The sequence below is a fragment of the Martes martes genome (assembly GCF_963455335.1).
Source record: "Martes martes genome assembly, chromosome: 11".
NCBI lineage: Eukaryota > Metazoa > Chordata > Mammalia > Carnivora > Mustelidae > Martes > Martes martes.
This window is the reverse complement of record NC_137899.1, coordinates 27022033-27045613: the sequence shown is the minus strand read 5'-3', so window position 1 is coordinate 27045613 and position 23581 is coordinate 27022033. Positions and strand designations below refer to the sequence as shown.

General features: G+C 38.9%; 1 protein-coding gene across 2 annotated transcripts in view; it reads right to left on the bottom strand.

Moving 5' to 3' along the window:
- Positions 1-22893, bottom strand: part of GNAI1 (G protein subunit alpha i1) — an 84901-nt gene extending 62008 nt beyond the window's left edge. Inside the window, exons 1-2 of one of the 2 annotated variants that reach the window (XM_080818695.1) lie at positions 22854-22893; positions 22179-22347 (exon numbers count right to left, since the gene is read on the bottom strand). In XM_080818695.1, the coding sequence (XP_080674821.1) occupies positions 22179-22296 (118 nt within the window). In that variant the 5' untranslated portion in view covers positions 22297-22347; positions 22854-22893. Of the gene's footprint in view, positions 1-22178; positions 22657-22853 lie in introns of those variants that run through there. The other variant, XM_080818696.1, reaches the window with a different exon arrangement.
- Between the last annotated feature and the right edge of the window lie 688 nt (positions 22894-23581).

Genomic DNA, 23581 nt, shown 5'->3' with positions numbered 1-23581 from the left:
GTGAAAAATGCCAGTGGAATTTTTATAGGGATGGCACTGAATCTGCAGACTGCTTTGGGTAGTATGGACATTTTAACAATCTTGATTCTGAAAATCCATGAGGAAGGAGTATCTATCTGTATTCTATCTGTGACTTCAATTTGTTTCATTAATGTCTGATAGTTTTCAGTATACAAGCTTTTCACTTCCTTGGTTAAAGTTATTCCTAGCTATTTTTCTTTCTGATGCACCTGTAAATGGGACTGTTTTATTAATTTATCTTTCTGATAGTTCATTATTAGTGTACAGAAATGCAACAGATTCTTTAAGTTGTTTTTTTGTCCTGTAACTTTACTGAATTTGCTTATTAGTTATAACAGTTACATACTGGAGTCTCTAGAATTTTCTATGTATAATATCACATCATCTGTAAATAGTGAGTTTTACCTCTTCCTTTCCAATTCAATGTCTTTGATTTCTTTTTCTTGCCTAACTACTCTGGCTAAGACTCCAATACTATGCTGAATAAAACTGGGAAGAGTGGGCATCCTTGTCTTATTTCTGAATTTAGAAAAAAGCTTATAATGTATACTTGGGGATTTATTTCACCTTACAAAGGATACCTTAAATCCCTCACTCGCCACTAGACCTAAGGTACAAGAACCTTGTCTTTTCTTGTTTTCTTTCAGTTGTTACAATAGGATACATGGCACACAATAAGCACACAATATGTGCTTACAGACTACAACATATGTATTTAAGACAGGGGAAAAGTGTTAGGGAGAATTATGCAAATACACATGGCATCCTCAACAACTAAGTCCTGCTCCAACAGTTCTTTGTCAAGAGATGATTAAGGACAAGCTCCAATAGACTTGCCTGCTCGTACGTACATCAGCTTTCTAATAGTCTACTCAGTGACTGAATTTTTTTTCTTAAACATCTAACTACATGACTCTGTTATCATTCTTTCTGGGATGCCATTGCTACTTAAAATTTCAAAACCTCAATTATAATCACTGATCTTTAATAATAAAGATCCAGCCTACTCACTGACTTTGACACCTTAATGACTAAGAGTGCAAAGTCTTAAAAACTAGACTACATAAATTATATTTAAGGAAGGTATGCACATAGGAGTTTTGTTTAACCCTGATGAAATCATGTAATTTCAAAATAAAAACAACCAAATTCTGAAATCTCTAAAACCTTTATTATAGACTCGGTGTACACACACCCCCCTCAGAAATTCATTTTTATACTTTATACATGTGTTAAAGAAATATAGATTTGGAAATTATTTAAATTGGCAGTACTATCTAAGAAAGTTTTGCTTCCTTTTCTATGTAAGAAGAAAACAATTCGGTCATGATGAAAATATCCAAAAAGCAAAATAAGTTATGTGTTTGATTAAGAGCAAACTCTGAATGGTTTGTTCTTATTTGTGGAAGGAGACTCAAAGCATCAAATTTTCTTTTTACCAAGAAAAGTTCAATAATTCAAAAGTTTCATAATCCTACTTACTGAGTCAGTAATTTGAAAAAATCTCTGTACTTTGGTTAGAAATACAACATTTATCCATATAAAAATGAATTTTCAAAAGCAGGCTAAATGGAATAAAAAATAACTGACCTATTTATTTTTTTATAATAGGTAATAGGTGTTCTTGCTGCAGTAATATTTCTCACTAAAGATGAAACTACATCTTATAAAAATAACCTACTTTAAGAAATACTGTATTTGTAGCTTTATAAGTTGTAAAACCAAGTCTTTCACAATTAGACCCCACAAATAATTCTGGAACACAGCCCAGAGAGCTATTACTGAGGTCAAAGCTCTAGTTAGAATAATTGAAATCCTTCTAAGTTCTTGCAACTGAGAGAAAATACCAATTTCAAAAGATATTTTATAGTTTTCTCCCAAATGTAAAACATACCCATCATTTGCTTTATTATAAAGATAACAACCCTAAACAATTATGTAACAGTTGAACTGTGTTACTTGTCAACCATAAACCTAAATAAAGATACTCCAGTAAAGAATATAAATTATGGTAGAAGTTTATTTATCTAGGAAGTACCCAAATAAAAAATGAAAGCCCCAGATAATTTCAGTCTGGAAATTAACAAACACACTCGAGTTCACAAAATCAGGTTTTATCACCCCATCCCTGCCACTCTGTCCAGGGCAAACACCGAAGTCTTCGGAAAAGATTAAAGTTTTATTTCTAAAGTCTCTGTGCAAAGAGTTCAGGCCTACCTTACCATAACTGCCCTAAACACAAAATTTGCCATATTTTCACAGGGGCTTAAAAGCACACACTTAACAAAACATTTACAATCCAGAACTCAAATAAACAAAAAACATTATAATCCTAAAAATAACAAAATAAAGGTGTGCCTCTTTATTGCTCTCTTTTTAAAAAAAATCAGTTTAGTGAGTACATAAACCTGATTTCCATAAAGCTTACATAAGTTGGCTGCATGAAATACTTCTAGGAATTACAGTATAGGAAACAGAGCAGAAGTCACAAAAGATTAACAAAACTAGACAATTTTCTAAATGCAAGGAAAAAAAAGTATTATTTTCAGCTCACAAATTTTTTTTTTCCTCTCCTTCTTGCCCAAGGCACAAAAGACAGATTTCTTTTTCATTGTTTCTGAAGTAAAGTACCCAGGGCACTGTTTAAGGATGGTAAGGCCATTTAATATGACCCCTCAAAATAAGATAACCAGAAGCCCTCCTTTGTATATTTATAATATTTTACCATTTTGGATGGAACAAGCACAGTCTATCCCAGGCACCTGTGAGTTGTTTATTAATCATTTCACTCTTTTTCTTCAATTTTATCAGAGCAAAAATACCTCTAACATATTCCTGGTTCACTTGTAGAAAGGGAAATGGTCTTAACTTCAATTTGATAATCAGACCTATTGGTGTTCAAATATAGTTCCAAAGTTATTAGAAAGATACTGTATAAGCATTAACTACAGCTTCCCATTTTTTAAGATAAACCTATTATAATCAAAACCTTAAAACAGGAATGTAAAACTGTGTATTATGTCTTTATCAAAGAAAAAAAAAAGGATGCTAAATTAAAATGAATACTTGGCTTCTCTCTGAAGAGTACATCAGACACGACAAGCCTGATTAATTTAATTGGCCCTCTTAGAATCTCTGTCATCATCAAGCTGCCGCCAGCTTGTGAATGATAGGGATACTTTTACATTGTGGCATAGTCTGAAAAAGTTAACATTTTAGTTACTTTGCTTAATAGGGAAGTCACTGACATAGAAAAAAGTATCTCTAAAGTATAATAATCCAAATTTATTCTTTGGTGAGTACAGTTTTTAAGTATAATTAACTCTTTCTTCAAAGAGTCAGGATATTTAACTGTACCTGTATTTTAATATATATATGTGTTTCATTTTTCATTTGAAATATTTCAGCCCTAAATAAAGAAGATGCAAGAGATGAGACTGAATCTATACTAATCCCAGACTATATCCTGAGGATGGTTTCTCTCATTTTTAAAAAACAAAACACTGACACTATTTTAATGTACAGGGAGGAGTTATTCTCCACTTTAAAAAATCCAGTTAAAACACCTGATCACATATTATCAGTTAATACTGGTATTTTTAGTTATAGTTATTAATTCTCTCAACATAAGATATAACTAATTTATTCAACCAACATTTATTGAATGTCTAGTCTTTACCAGGCTCTGTCTCCCTAATGGAGGGGAAATATCCTTTAATTTCACAAATGCAAAAGCCCACTTAATATAACAAGAAAACAGAAGCTTACTTTAGTTCAAAGTGTAAGGAAGTACTTGGCAAGCAATATACCAAGAGGGTTAAGAACTTAGGATTTGATGAGGGGAGAGACAAGACCTAGCCTGGCCACTTACTAGTTGTATAACCTTGGACATATTACATGTCTATCTAAGCCTCAATTTCGATTTCATCCTTTGCAACGTGAAATTAATATTACCTACCCCAGTTCTAAAAAAATTGAAGAAACAGGGTCCATGAAAAAGGAATGAGAGCCAAGGAAAGAAGAATGAAGAACATAAATATAAAAGTAGAGACATCAACTCAATATAAACATATCAACATGGATTCTTGTATGTGCACTTTAATAGCTGAAGGGCTGAATAGTCAACAGCTAGAACTTGAAATTCAAGTGCCTCTCCTTGTGAGTTCAAAGCCCACCCCCAGCATTTGTTCCTCCCATAACTAATATTTCCTTTTGCTTTACTTTGCCACTGAACTCCTTGAGGGCAGGTCCATGTTTGATGCATGTTTGGATTCACACACCTGAGAGAGCCCACAGCTGACAGTAGCTACTTAAAGATTTATTGAATATCTGCATTAAGGTCCAGAGATATTATCTTTATGTATAAAATCAGACTACATGGGGGACACCTGGGTGGCTCAGTTGGTTAAGCAGCTGCCTTCGGCTCAGGTCATGATCCCAGCGTCCTGGGATCGAGTCCCACATCGGGCTCCTTGCCCCACAGGGAGCCTGCTTCTCCCTCTGCCGCTTTGTCTGCCTGTGCTCGCTCGCTCGCTCTCTCTCTCTCTCTCTCTCTGACAAATAAATAAATAAAATCTTTAAAAAAAAAAAAAAAAAAAATCAGACTACATGGTAGGAACACCACTGAGCCTTATAATTCATGATACTCACAGATGATTCCTCAATGAGGCATTTATTCCAATGAAGGTGGGCACATCACTGGAATGAGGGTTTTATAATAGATCAATTACAGAAAGTGGAGGAGAGAATTGAGACATCTTGTGGCATTTGGTAGTACAGGAACGCCAAATGCAAAAGCAGTCTCTATCGGATTCATATCACAATCAGCACAGAACAAGTAATGTTCGTAAGAACTGTATAGTTCGTAGACTTGCAATTTTTTTTTGGCTTTATGACTGCTTAGAAGTTAGAAACGTATGATTTTTACACCTAATTACGTGCTGCATAATTGTATAAGTGGTATCACAATATACATAAATCAGTATTAGGAACCTCTAAGAATTGTTTCCTCCTTATTAAAGACATATTATTCAATTTTGACAAATACTGTCCAAAACTCAGCTCCAAAACACACATGGACAGGACTAGAAATTGGTGAGGATGGAAAGGTATTCCTAGAAAGAAGAACAGCATGAGCAAGGGTATCAAAGATAAGAAAGCACGGGACGTCCTCAGAGATTGCCAAGGGATAGTCATGGGAAATCTGAAAGGCAGAGTGGAAGCCAAACCACAGAAGCGCTAATAAACAGGGTGAAATTCTGTAAATAACCGGAGCTACTAGAGACTTCTGAGAAATTACTGATAAGATCAAAGCTGTCATTTACGAAGATTAATTTAGAATGGAGGGCGGAAAGTGTGTAGGCAGGAAGACCAGGTAGGAGGGTATTACAGCAGACTAATTTATGTGAAAAAGGGAGGAGGACAAGGATGGACAAGGGAATGGAAATGAGAGTAAACAAGGCTTGGGAAACAACCAGATGTGGGAGCACAGAAAACAAAGATGCCAAAACTGCAATGAATTAGCATCTAACAAAACTTCTGTTTACTTATGAAACATTTCAGTCATACGAAAATATCCAGAAAATAAGAGAACAAAACATCTGTGCATTCAGCACCCTGCTTAAGATGAAGACATTACAGCACCCTGGACACCTCTCCCTCACCTACTTCCCTTTCTCCCTTCCTCAAAATAACCAACACTCTGATTTTTTTTTTAATTTTATTTATTTATTTGATAGATCACAAGTAGGCAGAGAGGCAGGCAGAGAGAGAGGGAAGCAGGCTCCCTGCTGAGCAGAGAGCCCGATGTGGGGCTCGATCCCAGGACCCTGGGATCATGACCTGAGCCGAAGGCAGAGGCTTTACCCCACTGAGCCACCCAGGCGCCCCCCAACACTCTGATTTTGATGTTTAGCCTCGCCAGGCACTTCCTTATACTTCTGCTATATATGTTCTACCTATAAACACATGATATAGTTTTGAAGATTTTTTTAACTTTATACAAATGTGTCATAGAACATATCATTTTGCAAACTGCATATTTGACTTAACATTGCCACTAAGATTTATCACACATTTACTTTCTCTGTATAGTATTTCATTTGCATAATTGTACAGGGTATTTCATTTTTTAAGATATACTCTATTCATTGTTTTGCATTTATTCACACCTGATGATGAATAATTTAGGTATTTCAAATTTTGCTATTACAAGCAATACTGCAAGGAACATTTTTCTCACTACAACCACAATACTTTCTCTGGAGTCTGTACCTGAGAGTGGGATTACTACAGTGGGGTAAAGATTTGTATCTTTACCCAACGTGTTTCTAGCAACTAATGTTCCCACCCAAAAGGATATTAGAGTTGTCCAGGTTAGCATTTGGTGTTGTCTGATTCTAAGAGGTGTGAAACGGTATCTCATCTTAATTTGCATTTCCATCAAAATAGGTGGTACACAGTATGCTTTTTGGCCCACTTTGTTCATGGTACATATGTCATCAATGTTAACATCAACGAATTAATCAATTTTGTCTTCTACAATTTGCACTTTTCCCTTGTTTTTTAAGAAAGTCTTCTCTACTGCTGATGAAAAAGCTCTCAGGCTGTATATTCTGAAGGCATATATAATTAAATTAATACCAAAAAACCATTTGTCAAAATCACTCAAGGCATAGTTACTGAGCCAACAACTTAAGCAACTCTCTATCTTCTTACTGAACTTGAAGTAAAACAAGCAATGTAGGTCTAAACGCAACAAAACCCAGAAGCACACAACAGGGGAAATTATATGCAACAGATATGCAAAGTATTAAAGGGCAGGTTCTGATGAACCTCAAAATGGACCAGACTCACTTCCTTAGAACAGTCCTTCCACCACCCCTTCACAAATTAAAGTAGATGGCAGATTACAGTAACAATGTGAAGCCATTTTTCCTCATCAGTTTAGTACAGATAATTACAAGAAGCCTCAATGCTAATGAAGGTGATGTTCCACCTGCAGGGGTGGAAACCAGAATGTGTGGGGAAAGCAGTCTAGCTGTACACATCACCTGCCTTCAGACAGTTCAAGCCTTTTAGCCCAATAATTTAAGGAAAGAGTCAGGAATACATGTAATGATAAATGCATAACATACAGTCATCATGGCAGAATATCTGATTATAAAACTGAAAGGCCTCAATTTTCAACATTAGTGTGATTCAATAAATTATGCAGATCTATAAGTGGATTACTATGTAGGCACTAAACTTGAGACATACTAGAAATACTTAATGAGAGGCTGTTACACAAGCCACAAAAGTACACAGTTAAATACATATACAGTATCATATAAACTATTCAAAATGCATAGAGGAAAGAAACTTCTCCAAGGTTTATTTTCCCAAATGTTCAAAGAATACGTGTAATACTCAATAATTAGACAATCAGCTTTTGAAGGTAATTAGATACTAGAACAAAAGGGAGCAAAGTCTATACTTTCTTTCTATAAAACAGTAATGCTGTATATAACTAAAGATATTCAAGTTACATTGAGATATTAGTCACATCTGGGGCGCCTGGGTGGCTCAGTTGGTTAAGCGACTGCCTTCGGCTCAGGTCATGATCCTGGGTCCCAGGATCGAGTCCCGCATCGGGCTTCCTGCTCGGCAGGGAGTCTGCTTCTCCCGCTGACCTCTCTCCTCTCATGCTCTCTCTCTCTCTCTCAAATAAATGGACAAAATCTTTAAAAACAAAAAACAAACAAACAAACAAACAAAAAAACCCAGAGATATGAGTAACATCTCATGTAAAGCTTAAGACTAAACAACACAAAGCATGTAAGACAATGAACACACACACCATTGCTGATGGAACAGTCTGATAAAAAAAAAAGCCTCTTCTTTGTTCTTTAAGAGGTAATAAATAAAGCATTTCTTTGATACTAGATGTATAAAAGTTTTGGAAGCAGCACCAAACTTTTTTGTTTAACAGAGCCTAACAGCCCTTCTTTCCTTGGCCAAGGAGTAGGCACCATGGCCCTGCCCTGCTCTCCCACCACAGCTGCCTGAACTGAAGAGGATTGTGTATTTGACCAAAAGGCGGCCCAATCTCCACCTGCCAGAGGCTGAAGACACCGGGGACAAAAGGTGAGATGGGCAGATCAGAGTTGTCTGACTTTGGAAAACTAAGAGTTTGACGCAGTGAGTAGTATAAACGTAGTATAAAACTTATGGAGTGAGGAAATCAGAAGGCTGGAAGGAAACCACCATGGCAAGGCCATCAGCTCCAAAGCCAAAGGCACAGTCTTGTTCCCCGCGCACCAGCTTTCAAGTTTCAGTGTTGGGTTTCTTCCTCTGAGGTGTCTGCCTCATAAGAGACTCTGTGCTGAAGCTAGCTTGAAGAGTATCTCCCCTAACACAGAAAAAGCCTTACCTATAAACAGGGGTACTCTCCACACACTTACCACGTCAAATGTTTACCATGTCTACAGCACAGATGCCATTTTTATTAGAGAATGACATATAAATGTTAAAGATAAAATTAGAAAAACAGATAGGAAGAAAAAATAAGAAAAACAGGATAGTGAATATTTTATGCCCAAGAAATTTGCAGAATGTATCTTTTATGAAGTCTCTGTACTGAAGTTATCACACCACTGTTGTATTAAAAATACAAAACTATCTTGGATCTACACCATACAATCCATTATTAGAAGAAACATATTCAGAAAAACAAAATAACTAAATAATAACAGAAATGCTCCAGCTGAATGCTTCACTTTAAGGCGCACACGTATCCAGTTTCAGAATCCTAATAACAAACTAAACCTTGAAAATGCTGCAAAGGTTAAATGACATCTCCATACTCTTACTCAAAATGTCCTGTTAAATGCACCGAATACCTCGGTTGCAAACTTATTCATATAATATTTACTGACTAAAACTACATAAATCTAAATAACTAATCTTAACTTTCAGAAATCCAGACAAACCATTATGCCAAATGATTTCTACAATACCACACAATTCTGAAAAAATTCAAGTTGAGATCTCAACTTAGTCCCGCACATCTATGGGTTCATTCTACAAAAACTTTACAAAAGCATTCTCTATTTCTATTCAGAAAAAAATGAGTTGTTTATCTGAAAGACTCATTCTGATGTTTGAATTTTCTAACATTTTTGGTTTTGTTTTCTTTAAAATAACACTTGCTCACTGATGAACAAAAACATACACATACCCAAATATATTTCAAAATCTACACAAGTCTATGAATTATAAAGTTCTGCTGACTGGCTCTCCAAATATAGCCATACTAAGAGTCTGTTAAGAATTTTCTATTCTTCAGAACTACTCTTTTTATATTGGTTACATTTTATATCAAACTTTAAGGCATCTCAAATATAACTGCTAAAACTCCCATGGGCTATGTTGTTGGTTAAACTTTTCAAGAAATTAGTCTTAAAATTCTAAGCATCGCCATGTGCATGGTATAAATTACTTTGGAGTTCCTTATTTATTCCTTGATCTGGAAGTTTTTGAATAGCGTTTGGCAAAAAGCAGTAAAATTCAACCTGATGTATAAAATGCAATCATCCAAAACAAAGTTAAAGTGATCTACTCCAAAGACACAGTAAGACAAAAGAGAGAAAAAACCCAGAACCCAATTTCTTAAGCCTTAAACTTTTTAGTAAACAAGCCAAAATAACCATATTGCTTTTATTCTACGTTTCCAGTATTTTAATACTTAAAATACTTGAAGAATGTTTCCTCTCTTTTAATTAATATCAGCTTCCAGAGATTGTTCCATGTCCAGATACCCAGATAATGCAGGCCATAGAGTTGGTATCTATAAATATTTATTGGATGAACTTACACGTTTCATAAGAACCAGGTGTCATAACTAACTTAGAGTTAAGCCTAGATAGGTCATTTATGCTATATTTAATCATAAAATGTTTAATATTTTGTAGTACTTGTCAGTAAATATTAATGGAAAGGACAGTTTTCTAAGATCAGAATTGCCTTTTAAAGAAGGCAACGGAAATCATGTTGTATGTGAGGTGAGATTAGGAGAGATGTTACATAAAAATAGTATGATCAATTATTTCAAGACCAATGACTATAAACTTTCTCAGAGTTTGCAACCATCCTTTATTTACTTCTGAGAAAGGAATGTCATCATGAACATTACTAGATGAAAATGTTCATAAAAACATATTTATAAGGTCACATTCAACCTGACTTGAATAATATCATCAAAAGAAGAAATCCATTTTAAAAATACTTGCTAAATACATTGAAGACTCATTATGGCTAATTATAGTTTTTGATCACTCTCCAGGAAGTGCATGTTTCCATGCAAGATCATACCAAATAGTTTTTCTCAAAATATTCTACTAAAAAACCATTTCAGGTTAATACTAAGAGCTTAACTATGTAAGTGTGGCAGGTGTTACATATGCATGTGTACATATGTGTGTGTATAAATGACAGCTCTTTGTGCAAAGCACTGTTTTAAATACCTTAAAGATGAGGTTATGGGAGATTTCATGAATGGCAAAAATGGCATAAGTCTTGAAAAATGCTTATCCAATGAATAAATGGAAAAGATACAGGAGGATCACCAGCTCTAGAACTCTGCTTCCCAAAGTATGGACTGGCCTGGGAATCAGTGGCAAAGGCAGCCCCTGAGAGCCTGTGAGAAATGCAGAATCTCAGGTCCCATCCCAGACCTAGAATGAAAATCTACATTTTAAAAGGTTCCAACTTAGATCAATGCATATTAAAGTTTAAATTTAAGAAGAGCTGCCTTAGGAGAATAAGGTCAGCATACTTGGACCAGCAAGAGCATACAATAATGACAAGTGTGAAAAGGCCTAACTTCAGAGCAGGAATGGAAAGAACAACAGAGGATGTAATGCTAGAAGTATTTTGAGAATTACTGATGTGTTTTTTTTCTCCTTTGCATTTATATGCATAATGAGAGAAGAGGCAGACGCGGTGCATTAGTGTCATCAGATGAAAATGGATGGGTACAAGTGCTTTACTTTCCAGGCATTGCATGGCAGAGACCGTTAGCCTGGTAACCAGAGGGTCATCCATGGCCTAGTGGCAAATGCAGGAGGCAGCCAGTGATGAGAGAGGCTGCGAGGCACCTCTATCTTGATATCCCTCTTTGAGCCACAGTTTTTCAGAGGTGACCAATAATGTCAAAGATGAGGAGATTGCTCAAGGCAGAAGAGCCTATGTGAGATCCAGGGAGAACAAAGACCCTGAGGCATCTCTCCGGGGCATATCAGCACCACTGCAAAATGCACAGGACATATAATTTTCAACATGCTTGATGTGACCAGAGAAGACAGAGCTACTCAAGGTAGCCATGAAAGAGCCTGGCTACCAGTACTGGCTCTGCAGAAAAGGGCTACCCAGGAAAAACAGAGATCAGAAGGTCCACAGCACCCATGAGACATGAAGGAGGGGCAAGACTGTAAGAGAAACTGTCCTGGCCGTGAACAAAATGAGCCATAATAGACCAATAAGCAGTGGACGCCGGCAGGCAAGGAAAAAAAACTGGCTGCCAGGAATAGGGACACCATGGGAGTTAATCATAAGTCCAGAACAGTACTGGGAGAGCCAACAAGATTCACGCACATGCGCACAAGCACACGCACACGTACTCCTCATCCTAAGCAGAGACCACAAGAGCAAAGGGTGGTCGGAGGCAAAAACAAACAAACAAACAAACAAACAAACTGCACAGGAATGGAGAGAAACCCTGAGTTCAGTGTTGCTGGAGGATAAAATGCATGACAGGAAAATAAGCAAAATATTTACAAAACAAAGTCAAATTTACAAATTTACAAAACAAAGTCAATGGAGCTTCTGACTAAATGGGTGTGAAAGCAAATAAGAAATCAAGGATCTGTGGTGCCACCAACTAAAATAGAGCCAACAGGGAGGAGGAGGAAGTGAAGGAGGAGGAGGAGGGGGAGGAGGAGGGGGAAGTGGTTGGGGAAGTGGGTGAGAGATGGGGCCTTCCGTTTTAGAATATTGAGATAATAAGGTAAGTAAAGTAAATCTGCCCTCTACCCTCACCCCGCAAGACTAAGAAAAAACTACAGCCAATGGGGTGCACAAGATTCACACAATGTGCTGGTTACTATGCGCTCACAATAAAAAATTACTAGAGCACACGATCTACCTACCGTGAAATACAGTCAACACCCTACAAATATGTGAACTGTAAGAACTTTACATAATAAATCTTTCACAAAGAGACTATGAAGTATGGTATGATGAAAGCGACTTTTTAAAAAAGCTACAAAATATAAGAATGGAAAAAACTATTTCCAAAAGATTATTTAGAGTACCTAGAAATACAAATATTATTAATAAAATTAAAAACAGTATGTTAAAAGGCAGATTAGTTTATTGCTAAATAGATAAGGTGAACTAAAAGATATATATGTAACATAAAAAGATAAGGAGATTTAAAAAAAAAAAAGCTGGAGAAAAGTTAAGAGATAGGAAGTCAGAATGAGAGGCCTGACCTAATTATAGAAGGGACTAACCATAAGATAGTCTCCCTTTAAAAAAATATATTCATACAGATTACAAGAGTGCCTGTTTTATTTCTCAATATTCCTATATAACTGAAAAGTAAGTTTTTTAATAAAAAGCAATTTAAAGAGCGAATGGAAAGTGAAAAAGTAAAAATGGAATGCAGCCTCATTATTTTGAAAAGTTTAGATGGAAAATGAGAGATTAAAAATGATTTAAGGAGAGTATGGACATCTTGCTTGGATTTTATTATTTTTAATGCTGGGCATGACTTGAGAATGTTTATAGGCCAGGATGCAGGAGTCTCTAGAGAAATACGAAGATGGCAGAGAGAACCAGGATAGATAGAAGGTTCTGGGAGGCTGAGTGGGAGCCGGTGCACCAGCTCATCAGTTCCAGACTGGCAAGACTGGCAACTGGTTACAGTCACAGCATAACCCTTGCCTATAATTCTTGATCTTGCTGCTGATTACACTGACTGCCCAGTTTGTAAAAACTCAGTAGATCAATTTTAAACTGCACTGAAATAAATTTAACTCTGGAAATTAACTTCAGAACTACCAATAAGGAGGTTTTCTTCTAATTCCTATTATATTACATTGATCTTAGGTGCCATTTACTTACAGGTCCAACGCTTCTTAAATATCATGGAAGTCTGTCAAATAAAAGACATGTGCCCAAACAAACAAAAAAATTACAATATAGAGTAGATAAGTAAATTACTAGAAAAAAATTCAGACTGTGCCTTAGAAAGGCAAAATAAAAGCAGAAGGAATTCCAGGTAATTCAAGACTAAGTCTTAAAAGACTCCTCTGAAATATCATTAAAAGAGACAAATACTATCACAGAGTAAATGTTCCACTGTTTCTATATCAAGGTTACTACCACTTTCTCAAGAGATGCTACTTCTTTCTTAAAAGTATATTCATGGTAATTTTGGAATTTTATTACGAATCTGTTTGAGTCACCAGTACAGAAAGTTTCAAAAAGGTTTTAAATTCATGGCAACTAATCATAAATTCACCAGAGAAATGGCACATTCGAGTCAACTCAAATAATGTTTCAAAACTTACATTAACAGCCTTGTTTTATTTTCAAGAAAGATAAAAAGGAAAGTTTACAGGAAATTAATACATTTACTCTAAAAACAGGTAATAAAAGAAAAATTACTTTTAAATCATCTGTAAAGTTTTCCAATTACTTAAAATCTACTCTTTCTAGAATTCCTAACAGCAGAGATATTTACCTGGTCTTTTCCCAATGGGGATACTGTTAGCAGAAAGCCAAGTCCCACAAGGAAGCCATGGTTGGATCAGAAACTAGTAATTAAAATTGGCTTTATACTTCTTGATATCTTTGCTATGTACATACCCTTGGCTAAGAAGAGCCAACAAAAAGATTTAATATCTATGACCATAAATGGATCGAACCGGAAGGAGACAGAGAGGGGGGGCTGACTCCAAAGAGTCTCTGAAGTATTTATCTTAACAGCTTATATTTACTAAGGACTGCTGCGCCATGTGTTACTCTAAGTACCCTGGATGTATTAGCTTACTTTGTCCCCCAGCCCCGTGAGGTAGGTACATTTACTACCCGGAATTTATGGAAAAGAAAATTAAAGCTTCAAGAATTAGGATAACTTGACCAAGATCTCAAGGGAAACATTTTACTGCCAGGTCAATGGTCCTTCCCTGTGTAGAGAGTCTCTGCACAGAGCTAAATAAACCTTGGAGGTCTAAAATTCCTTCTATGTGGAGACTGTAAGAAAACTACGTCATAGATAGCAAAGTCTCTTCTAGATTGCAGATTTCTACATAATAGAGCTTACAGCCAGGCAGGATCAAAAAATAAGCTCAGAAATGCATGGAAATGGACAGATTTATAGCCACAGTTATTCTGAGAGGTAATTTCTGAGAGGTTACGTGACCTCCACCCTCATCTGTGATCAATAATGAAGACCCCCAGTGTTAAAGCTCACCTCCCCTAGTATCTATTATTATACCATTTCTTCCCTATTTACCATTATGAGGAACTACTTTTATGTATATATTTTATTTCCCTAAGTAAATTGTAAATTCTCTTAAGGATTTGGTAAACCTAAGGCATAACTCAAAACCAAAAATATACAATGCACTTTGCAAATGCCCCAATGACAATTCTTGCCACATAAGGACAGGAAAGACATAAAGAATAGACTGTGGTCAGTTTCTGAGCACCCTACTGGCTCCAGAAAGCCAAACTTACAATCTCATTGTCCTGCTGTGAAAGATATGATTGTGAGAATACATCTGATGTCACGCTGTATGACTGCAGGTCTTTTAAGAAAGCACTCAAATAACAGGTGAAATAGCAATGCAACAATCCTATTAAAAACAAAGTGTCCATAAAGATAAAGAAAAAAAAGAAAAAAGTGTCCAGGATACGCAAATATAAAAATCACATTTCACTCTACACCTAATTTCCCAAGAGTCATAGTATGTTTCTGATCATGCAACAAGAATTAGGTAACCTAAATTAATTTTAGTTTTTAGAAGAGTGTGAGTAATAATGTAGTAGGTTTTAGTTTATAATAACCAGCAAGATATGAAAGAAATAAATGAGAATACACTGGGCCAAAACTCATTAAAATTACCCAAGGCACAAGAAAAATGTATCAACTTTTTAAAAGATTATTAGTCAAAACTAATATTCAATAATTTAACTAGTCAATCATTTAATCAGCATTTATGGAAGGACTACTCTGTGTCATTCGATGATAAACAAGTCAGACAGGATTCACACTCTGAGGAAGCCAACCCTAACACGAGGCGCAACAGACAATAAAAAAGTAAATGCACAAGATGATTTCAAAATGGTGTAATTAGGAAGGGAGAGGAAGGAAGACAAATTTAGACTGGATGGTCAGGAAAAACTTCACTGAAGCGGAGGCAAACAAAAATAAAAGTCTTATTCTTTAACACTATGCCTGGACTGAAATATCACGGGTTCAATATGAAGCACTAGAAACTGGTGATTTTGCTGTTACCATGATAGTCACGCAAATTGCAAAGGACTGAAGAAAATGAAGTCACAACCATTCTGCATGCTCTTAAGTTATACATGAGATATCAATGATGCTGCCACAAAAAAAAAAAAAAAAAAAAAAACACTGAACATTCGGAAATGGGTTTGGAATCAGGCAACAGGCAGAGGCTGAATTTTGAGGAACAAGGCTGTAAAAGCCTGGATTGCCCCCAACACACTATTAGAAATACAGATGTTAACACCTATATTAAGCATATGTACATATATTAGAGAAAACATATGAGATCTCAGGAAATATTTTCATTGCCATGAACATGCTGCTGACAGACATATGGACTTTAACTGTGCTGCTGGCGAGGACTTGGACGGGAAGGAAGAACGTGTTGTTATAAACTAGCAGAAAGAGTTTCCTTGCTACCTAGTGGCAGAAAGCTTCAGTGAATTATGTCCTGTGGTTATGTGAAAACAGAACATATAAGCTATGTGCTTGGGTATTTAGATGAGAAGATTTCCAAGCAAACTGTTGGAAGGTGCAAGCTGTTTTCTTTCTTGCTGGTTATTATAAAACAGTAAAGGAAAAAAGATGAGAGAGCCCAAAAACCTATCAGGTCACAAGAATTCTACAGGCAAGAAACTGGCTGATAAAATTACTCAAGCTGCAAACACGGCTACCTTTCATTAAAAAGGAAGGGCGGGGTCTAGAACCCCGAAGGTAGAGAGGATCAGGAGATTATTCCCAGGTCTTAAAACCTAATGTAGTTTGGACAGTGCAGGGGACCGGATGACTCTTTTTTGGTTCCACTCTCTTTCTGAACAGGAAGATCTATAACTGACACCCTGTGCTTGTCCCACCATCGTATTATAGGAGCAGATGACAGGTTCTCAAGTTTCACAGGTTCACAGGCAGAGAGGAATTTTTGTCACAAGATGGATTATACCCAGAATCTCCCCCAAACTGAGTTAGATTATGAGATCTGGGTGAGATTTTGGACACTGTGCTGAGGCTGTAATGGGTTGAGACTGTGGGAGACATTGGGATTCGGTAAGTGCGTTTTACATAAATCTTTGGCAGCCAGAGGGCAGACTGTGGGAGGCAGAGTAATAGCCCATGAGATGCCCAAAGATGCCCATGTCCCAATCCCAGGAACTTGAGAACATGTCAGCCTACACGGGAACAGAAACTATGTGGAAGGGATTAAGACAAGTCTCCTGAAGGGAGGGACTTATCCTGCATCATCCAGGTGGACCCAATGCAATCACAGGGTTCCCTGGAAGTGAAAGGACTAGCACAAGAACAATGCTACCTGAGAAAGACTCCACCAGTCACTGCGGGTTCTGAAGATGGAGAAAGGTTCCCATGTACCAATGAGAGCAGGGAACCTCTACAGAGAAGCTGGAAAAGGCCAAGAAAAAGATTCTCCTCTGGGACCTCTAGAAGAAAATTAGCCCTGCTGACATCCTGATTCTAGCATGGTGAACCCCATTTTGGACTTCTGACCTCCAGGAACATAAAGCTAATTACATTTTACGTTGTTTAAAAGCCATTACCCTTATGGAATGAACATTCACCTTAAAATGATGTTTGCCTTATTTCTGCTAAGATTTTTAATTAGTATTTAACAAGTTATGACAGAAGGCAGTCTAAGCACTACAAGATTAGGTGCTGCTGACCTTAGTTCATACAGCTCAAATGCCATCTGGGATCTGAGCTTCACCAATGTCACACTGTGGGAAGTCACACATTGGGTAACTGCATATGCCAGAACATGTGACCAAAAAATATGTGACCTAGAAGTGCAACAAATACATTCAGGTCCTCCCATGAGAATTTGTGGTAGCTTGAACTTTCCAAAGCTGAGGCATGCAAAACAAGGAACAGTAAGATTGTGGTTGAATGCTCACTTTTTGTTTAAAAAATTATAGCAGTCATTCCCAGGTTTAAATAACATCTCCCACTAAATCCTAGAAAACGGGCATTACATTTCCAAACATCTTCTAAGTCCTATAATATTGGCATTAGACTTCCCATCACTGATAAATTTAACAGGACTCATGCTCTTTATTTATGGTTAAAAGAGACCAAAAATAAAGATCACAAAATAAGATCTGTACAAAAGAAAAAAAAAATTAAGGAATAACATAACAACTGCAACACAGCAGACTTTCCTCCATTGAATATCCACTGTCATTTTTCTTTAATTTTTTCTGATTTCTCAAATAATATAAGGACTGTGAAAAATTCTCATAAAAATCAAAAAGAATTCTTAAACGAATCTGCTTTTAGATACCATGTGTTTATTTTGGCCATCACATGCTGTTAATATTTCTTTTTGGTTTACTTTGTTTGGCTGGATAATTATTCCCATCAATACTGAAAATGGCCAAGTATATGGTTTATATTCTAGATGAAGTCCTAATTCTACATAAGGTATTAACATAATTAGGAACTAATTAAGCACATGACAAAGTAAATGGTTGTTCGGGATGCATATAAGTACAACTGACAATGATTCTGCCCCTGAAGTGCTCACATTAGTCCGAGAAACAGGCAGGGCACACAGCTAAACCAAACTAGAAACCAGAGCACAATATGCTTCACCATATGCCAACTGTTCCTATCTGGAGGAGGAGGGTGCCCTGAGGAGAAGAGCATAAGGATGGAGGGAAGCGAGGTCTAGAAGAAAGTTTTTTTATGCAGGCAATGGAGAAGTCAACAAAGGTTTCTGAGCAAGGAATTAGCATGATACCAAGAGTAGGCAAGAGATGAAAGACCAGACGCTGGAAAGCCTTCTGCAATTAGGCTGCCAGTGACATCGGAGAACATGAACTACAAATTTTAAGAAGGAGAAACAGAAGATACAGAAAAACCAGCCCTTTCAAAACACACTTTAATACTACCTGTAGCGACTATCAAAGTAATCGTTAACCTCAAGGTTGGTGAGTGAGAGAGAAAAACACAGAACCCATGTTGAAATACAGGTCCATTTACTCAAGGAAATGGGACTCCCCACATCTAAGATCCTAAGCCAATGCTAAGGAAATAGCTAAAGCAACGCAAAATCCAACGTCCTGCAATGCCAGAATTAATTTCCCAACGAAGGAAGTCACAGGGCAAGTATAAAGGAACAAAAAGATTAATGATGTAGCTTCTCAAAGAGCTGGTTGCTGGTAGCAATGGAAAAATATTCACCAAGCAGAAGAGATCTTATCCCTCACCTCATTTTCACTCAACCTATAATATTTAAAACCAACTACAGAAAGAGAAAGGGTGTGGATTTTTGTTTGTCTGTGAGGATGAGTGGAGTGGAGAGGATAATGAGATGGAGTAAAGGAGATTCAAAACTCAGCTTTAGAGTGAAATGTTATGAAGAATGCATCAAAGTTCTACTTTTGTATAATCTAACCCTTTACATCTTTGAAAATTATATTTAAGAAGCGTCGACATGCATAATATAGTCTCACTGAAAAAACAGTCAAAACCTAATGATATAGCCCTTAAAAAAGGATAAACTGTAACATCCTCAAAGATATGACAATAAAAAAAAGTTCTCCCCTCAGGCAATTAGCCACCTATAATGGAAAGAAAACTTTCATTATAAAAATGGGTTTTTCTATTTAGGATTATTATTCTCATACCAATGCCTGAAAACTAAACCTAAAAGACTTGAACCACTCTAACCCTGACCTAATTTCCCTTAGGACAATGATTAGACTAAGTCCTCTCTTTTTTAAGTCCTAATTCACTGTTCCTAATATGGATAGTGAAATAGTTCTGATTTTTAAAAAAATTTAAATTATAATAGACACCCAGTACCTTTTTTTCCCCTAATAATGGGCATCTCATACCTAAAACTCTCAACCCAGATGTTTAAAATACAATATATATGCACCTCAAGAAAAAATGCAATACAATGAACTATTTATTATATTATCTTAAATATACTTTGGGAGATTTCTGACATTTTTAAATGGAAAAAATTCATTTCATGAAAAAAATAAAATAATTGAAGAGGAAGACCTGATATAAATGGAAGTGACAGTGGTTATTGATTACCCAGAAAACCATTTTGTTTTTTTAGTTGATTCAGCTGTCGTGTTTTATATGGAATGATTTCATTGAGCTACTTACACATATGCCTTTAAACATCCGTAAAAGAACCAAAGGTCAAAACTTCACTGCTAAAGACAAATTAGGGGAAAAAAGTGTTTTGAAACATTCCAAGAATAACATTTATGAAATAAGCCAGCATTTTGTTTATAGGATCTAGAACGCTGGGACCCTGGGCAAAAGGGGAGTAGGAGTAAGACAGATAAAGAGGAAGAAAACGGAGAACTGGGCCCACAACAGGGGTGCAAAGGGGTTTCTACAGAGAAAGAAGATTGGGGCGGGGGGGAGCAAAACACCAAAGCTAGAAAAGACAACTGAAGGAATTCAGTTACCTAAAAAATATTAAAAATCATTTTGAAATCTTTCTCACATTAGTGGCATAGAAAAACAAAATCTCATAATTTCTTCTGAAAAGCATGACTCTGCTACACCTTCCTATAACTCTCACTATAGCTCGTTGTAAAGGGGCAACTTTTACTTCCACATTATACAGTCACTATACTAGTTAATCTAGGCTCTCATCAGAGATTAATTTTTACCCCCAGGGGACTTTGGGGACTATCTGGAGACATTTTCAAGGATCAAAGGTTAAGGGGGCTGCTCTTGGCATCTAACAGGTAGAGGCCAAAGAACATCCCACGATGCTGAACATCCCACAACGTACAAGACAGCCTGCACAACAAAGGATTACCGTGCCTAAAATGCCAATAGCGCTAAGGCTGAGAAACACTGACCTCTTCTGAATATAAGCAAAAACCAACTCCTTTGACCTTTATCCTAGGCCATCTCTCTCCAATAGACATCTAATTAAAGCATAAAACACCACCAGAGGACTCAATTTTTCAATTGCTTTAAACATGGTGGACGGCTGGCTCAAACTAGAGTCACACTAAAATACACTGAAAGAATACATCAGAGCAGGAGTGCAGAAACTGCAGGAAAAGAACTTTGCAATCTTTCTTTTGTTTCATTTTTGTCTCAAGCACATCCACATCAGAAGAGAAACATCTACACGTTTCCATATCAAGGTGTGTCTCTTCTATGTTCAAGACACTAAAAACACACTGACCCAGGCAAAATATGTTATTTCTTATTACCATAAAAACTTAGGTAAACAGTATTAACTGAGAAAGATTTATGTGGGGGGGGAAGGGTGAAGAAAGTCACTCAGGTCTTTAAAATGCAAAGTTATTTCACAGTTTGCTAGCAAAATGACTCAGATCATTATTAGTTTTAGTCATGCCAACTTTGCTGCTTCTAAGCCTACTAGTAATGGAGAAAAAAACCCACCATTTTTCCTGCAGTCATTAAACCAATGAAACAGAAGCTTACTGAAAACAGGCTTGTGCAAGATTCCTTTTATTTTAACTGTTCTAAAACAAAAGCAATCGCTGGAAGTGCAAATAAAGATTCTGAGAAATCTTTCACCTACCTAAATAGCTATAGAGTGTGTATGTTGGGGGGGGGTGGCAAGCAAACAAAAGAAAACCCCAACTCACAGATCTACAAATCTTAAGCTGTGATTATTTTCCTAATGTATTCTTCAGTCAAAACCTTGGCTTACTCTTTTTTTTGGGGGGGAGAGGGGGTCTCTCAAGAAGCTGGAAAAGACCTCGCCATAGCGTTCCACCAAGAGAACAATACTAAGAACAAATAAAAGCCTGGCGTGTACCTGGCAAATCTCATTCATCAGAAACCGTGGCAGCTGGGAGAGAATTCCGTTTTCCGCGTGACCCTTTCGCACCTTTCGCATAGGTTTCTCCCCTCGAGTATCTGCCTTGCCTACTACCGGAGCAAACGTTACCCAACTTTGATGGTTTCCATGTCTCCGCAGTAATAAAAACCAAGCATCCAGCACAGCCTACTTCCTTGAGCAAGGTAAATATAGTCAGTGCTCCCTTTCCACTCACGGAGTCGTCATAGGAAGTTAACAGGAAGGACACATCTCGATCCCACGGAACCTCACAAAAGGTGCACTGATTTCACAAAACGAGGCACTCTAGACAGGGGAAAACCACAACCACGATACGACACCTCGTACGAAGGGTTTTCAAGGGGGGAGGGGTCGTGTGCCGTTTTCTTTTTTTCCCCTCGCCGCGAAAGCCCCCTGCATCTTCCGAAGGCTGAGCTAACTTCAGAGAAACCGGGCTTACTCGCGACCCGCTCCTCGGTCCCTCGCGGGGTCCACAGCAACGCCTGTCAGTGAATGGAGGCTCCCGGCCCCCGCGGGCGAGTTCTCACCGGCCAGGGAGAAGGCAGGCAGGGGACCGGGGACCGGAGCGCCCGCCGCGGCTCCGCACCGCACCGGCCCCGCTCTCGCCCGGAAACCATCCCCCGGCGCTACGAGACGCGCTCTCGGCCGCTCCGACACGTCCGCTCTGCGTTTCCAAACGCGAGGGGCCCGTAGCGGCCACCGCGGGGCGCCGCGCCCAGCAAGCCGCCCGACCCCAGGGCCCCCCGGGACGCGCCTGGCCGCCCTTACCGAGCAGCAGCAGCTTGACCTCGCGCGCCGCCTTCTCGCCATCCTCACGGAGGTTCCGGTCGATCATCTTACTCCGCTCCACCGCCGCCTTATCCTCGGCGCTCAGCGTACAGCCCATTGTGCCAGGAGCGAGAGCTCGCCGCCGCTCCCTCCACGTCCGACGAGCTGCCTTCAAACACAGGTGAATTCTTTCTTTCCGGGCGCGGGCGTTCCAAACCCTCCCGACGCCGGCCACGAAACACCCCCACCCACTTCCTCAACGGAGCGAGGAAAGCGCTGTCTGCAAAGGCGCGAGCTGCACCGCGCGGCTCTTCCCCGCAGCCGGGTTCCGCTCCCGCGTCCCTCAGCGCCCCCGAAGTCCCAGGTTTTCAGGCTCTGGATACCGTGGCTGCCGCCCTCCCGCTGGTGGCCGCGCCGCAGCCTCAGGAAACCCGGTGGGGCTCGGCGTCCGCGCGCCGCCGCGGCCCCGCCCCTGGCCGCCCCGCCCGCCACTCGGCGACCACTCCCCGCGCGCGCTCCCGCGCACGTGCCCTCGGACAGCGCCCCCTCGGACGGGCGCGCGCGCCTGCGCTGCCACAGACCCCCGCGCTGCGCAGCCCCCCAGGGCTCGGCAACCCCGCGCCCGCCCTTTGGAAGCGCCCCCGGAACGCCGAACTGCCGGGCTCGCTCCCCTACCTCGCTTCCTCCGTGGGAGTGGGTTAATTTCTCCCCGCTTACTCACACCGAGGGATCTGCGCGGACCTGCCCCTTCGGGGTGCGGGTGGGAGAGCTGCCAAAGTTGGAAGCTGAAAAAAGCCAGTCCTGGGCGTTTGAGCATGCCCAGCTCCGGCAGCCGCGCAAGGGTTTTCGAAATGTAAACCCCTGTCGGCTGGCCTTCAGGGTTGTGGGAAATAGAGGGAGCTGGGAAGGGAATGGAGCCGTGGCGAAAGCAGAGATGGGGACGGTGGGGAACAGAAAAGGGGAGGGGGCTAGGAGGTTAACTTACTTCCTTCAGGTTTTTCTTTCCTTCGTTGTTTTCCCTCCTTCCATCCATTCTCACGTTTCTTTTCACAAGCAGAGAACATTTTGATAGATTTTCTCATAACTTGAGAAAATATGAGACAAATATTCAGAGTCTATTCTATAACGACAAGAGCAATAAAACACACCTACACAGATAAATGTGCTCCGCACCAAAACCTACCTCCTATGGAGCATCCTGTAAGCTTCCACACCAAATTTTGAACCAATTTTTATCACCACGTTAGTAAATCATAAGCCACTAGGCTTGGCATTCCCTTTTACAGGCCTTAGTTAGCCTCCTTGCCCATAAAATGAGTTGGGGATGATCCATAGTATGGCTCCAACCTTCTATTGCCAACTGGTCTGGGGGGAATAAGCCTGTAGGACCCTCGGAGGCATTT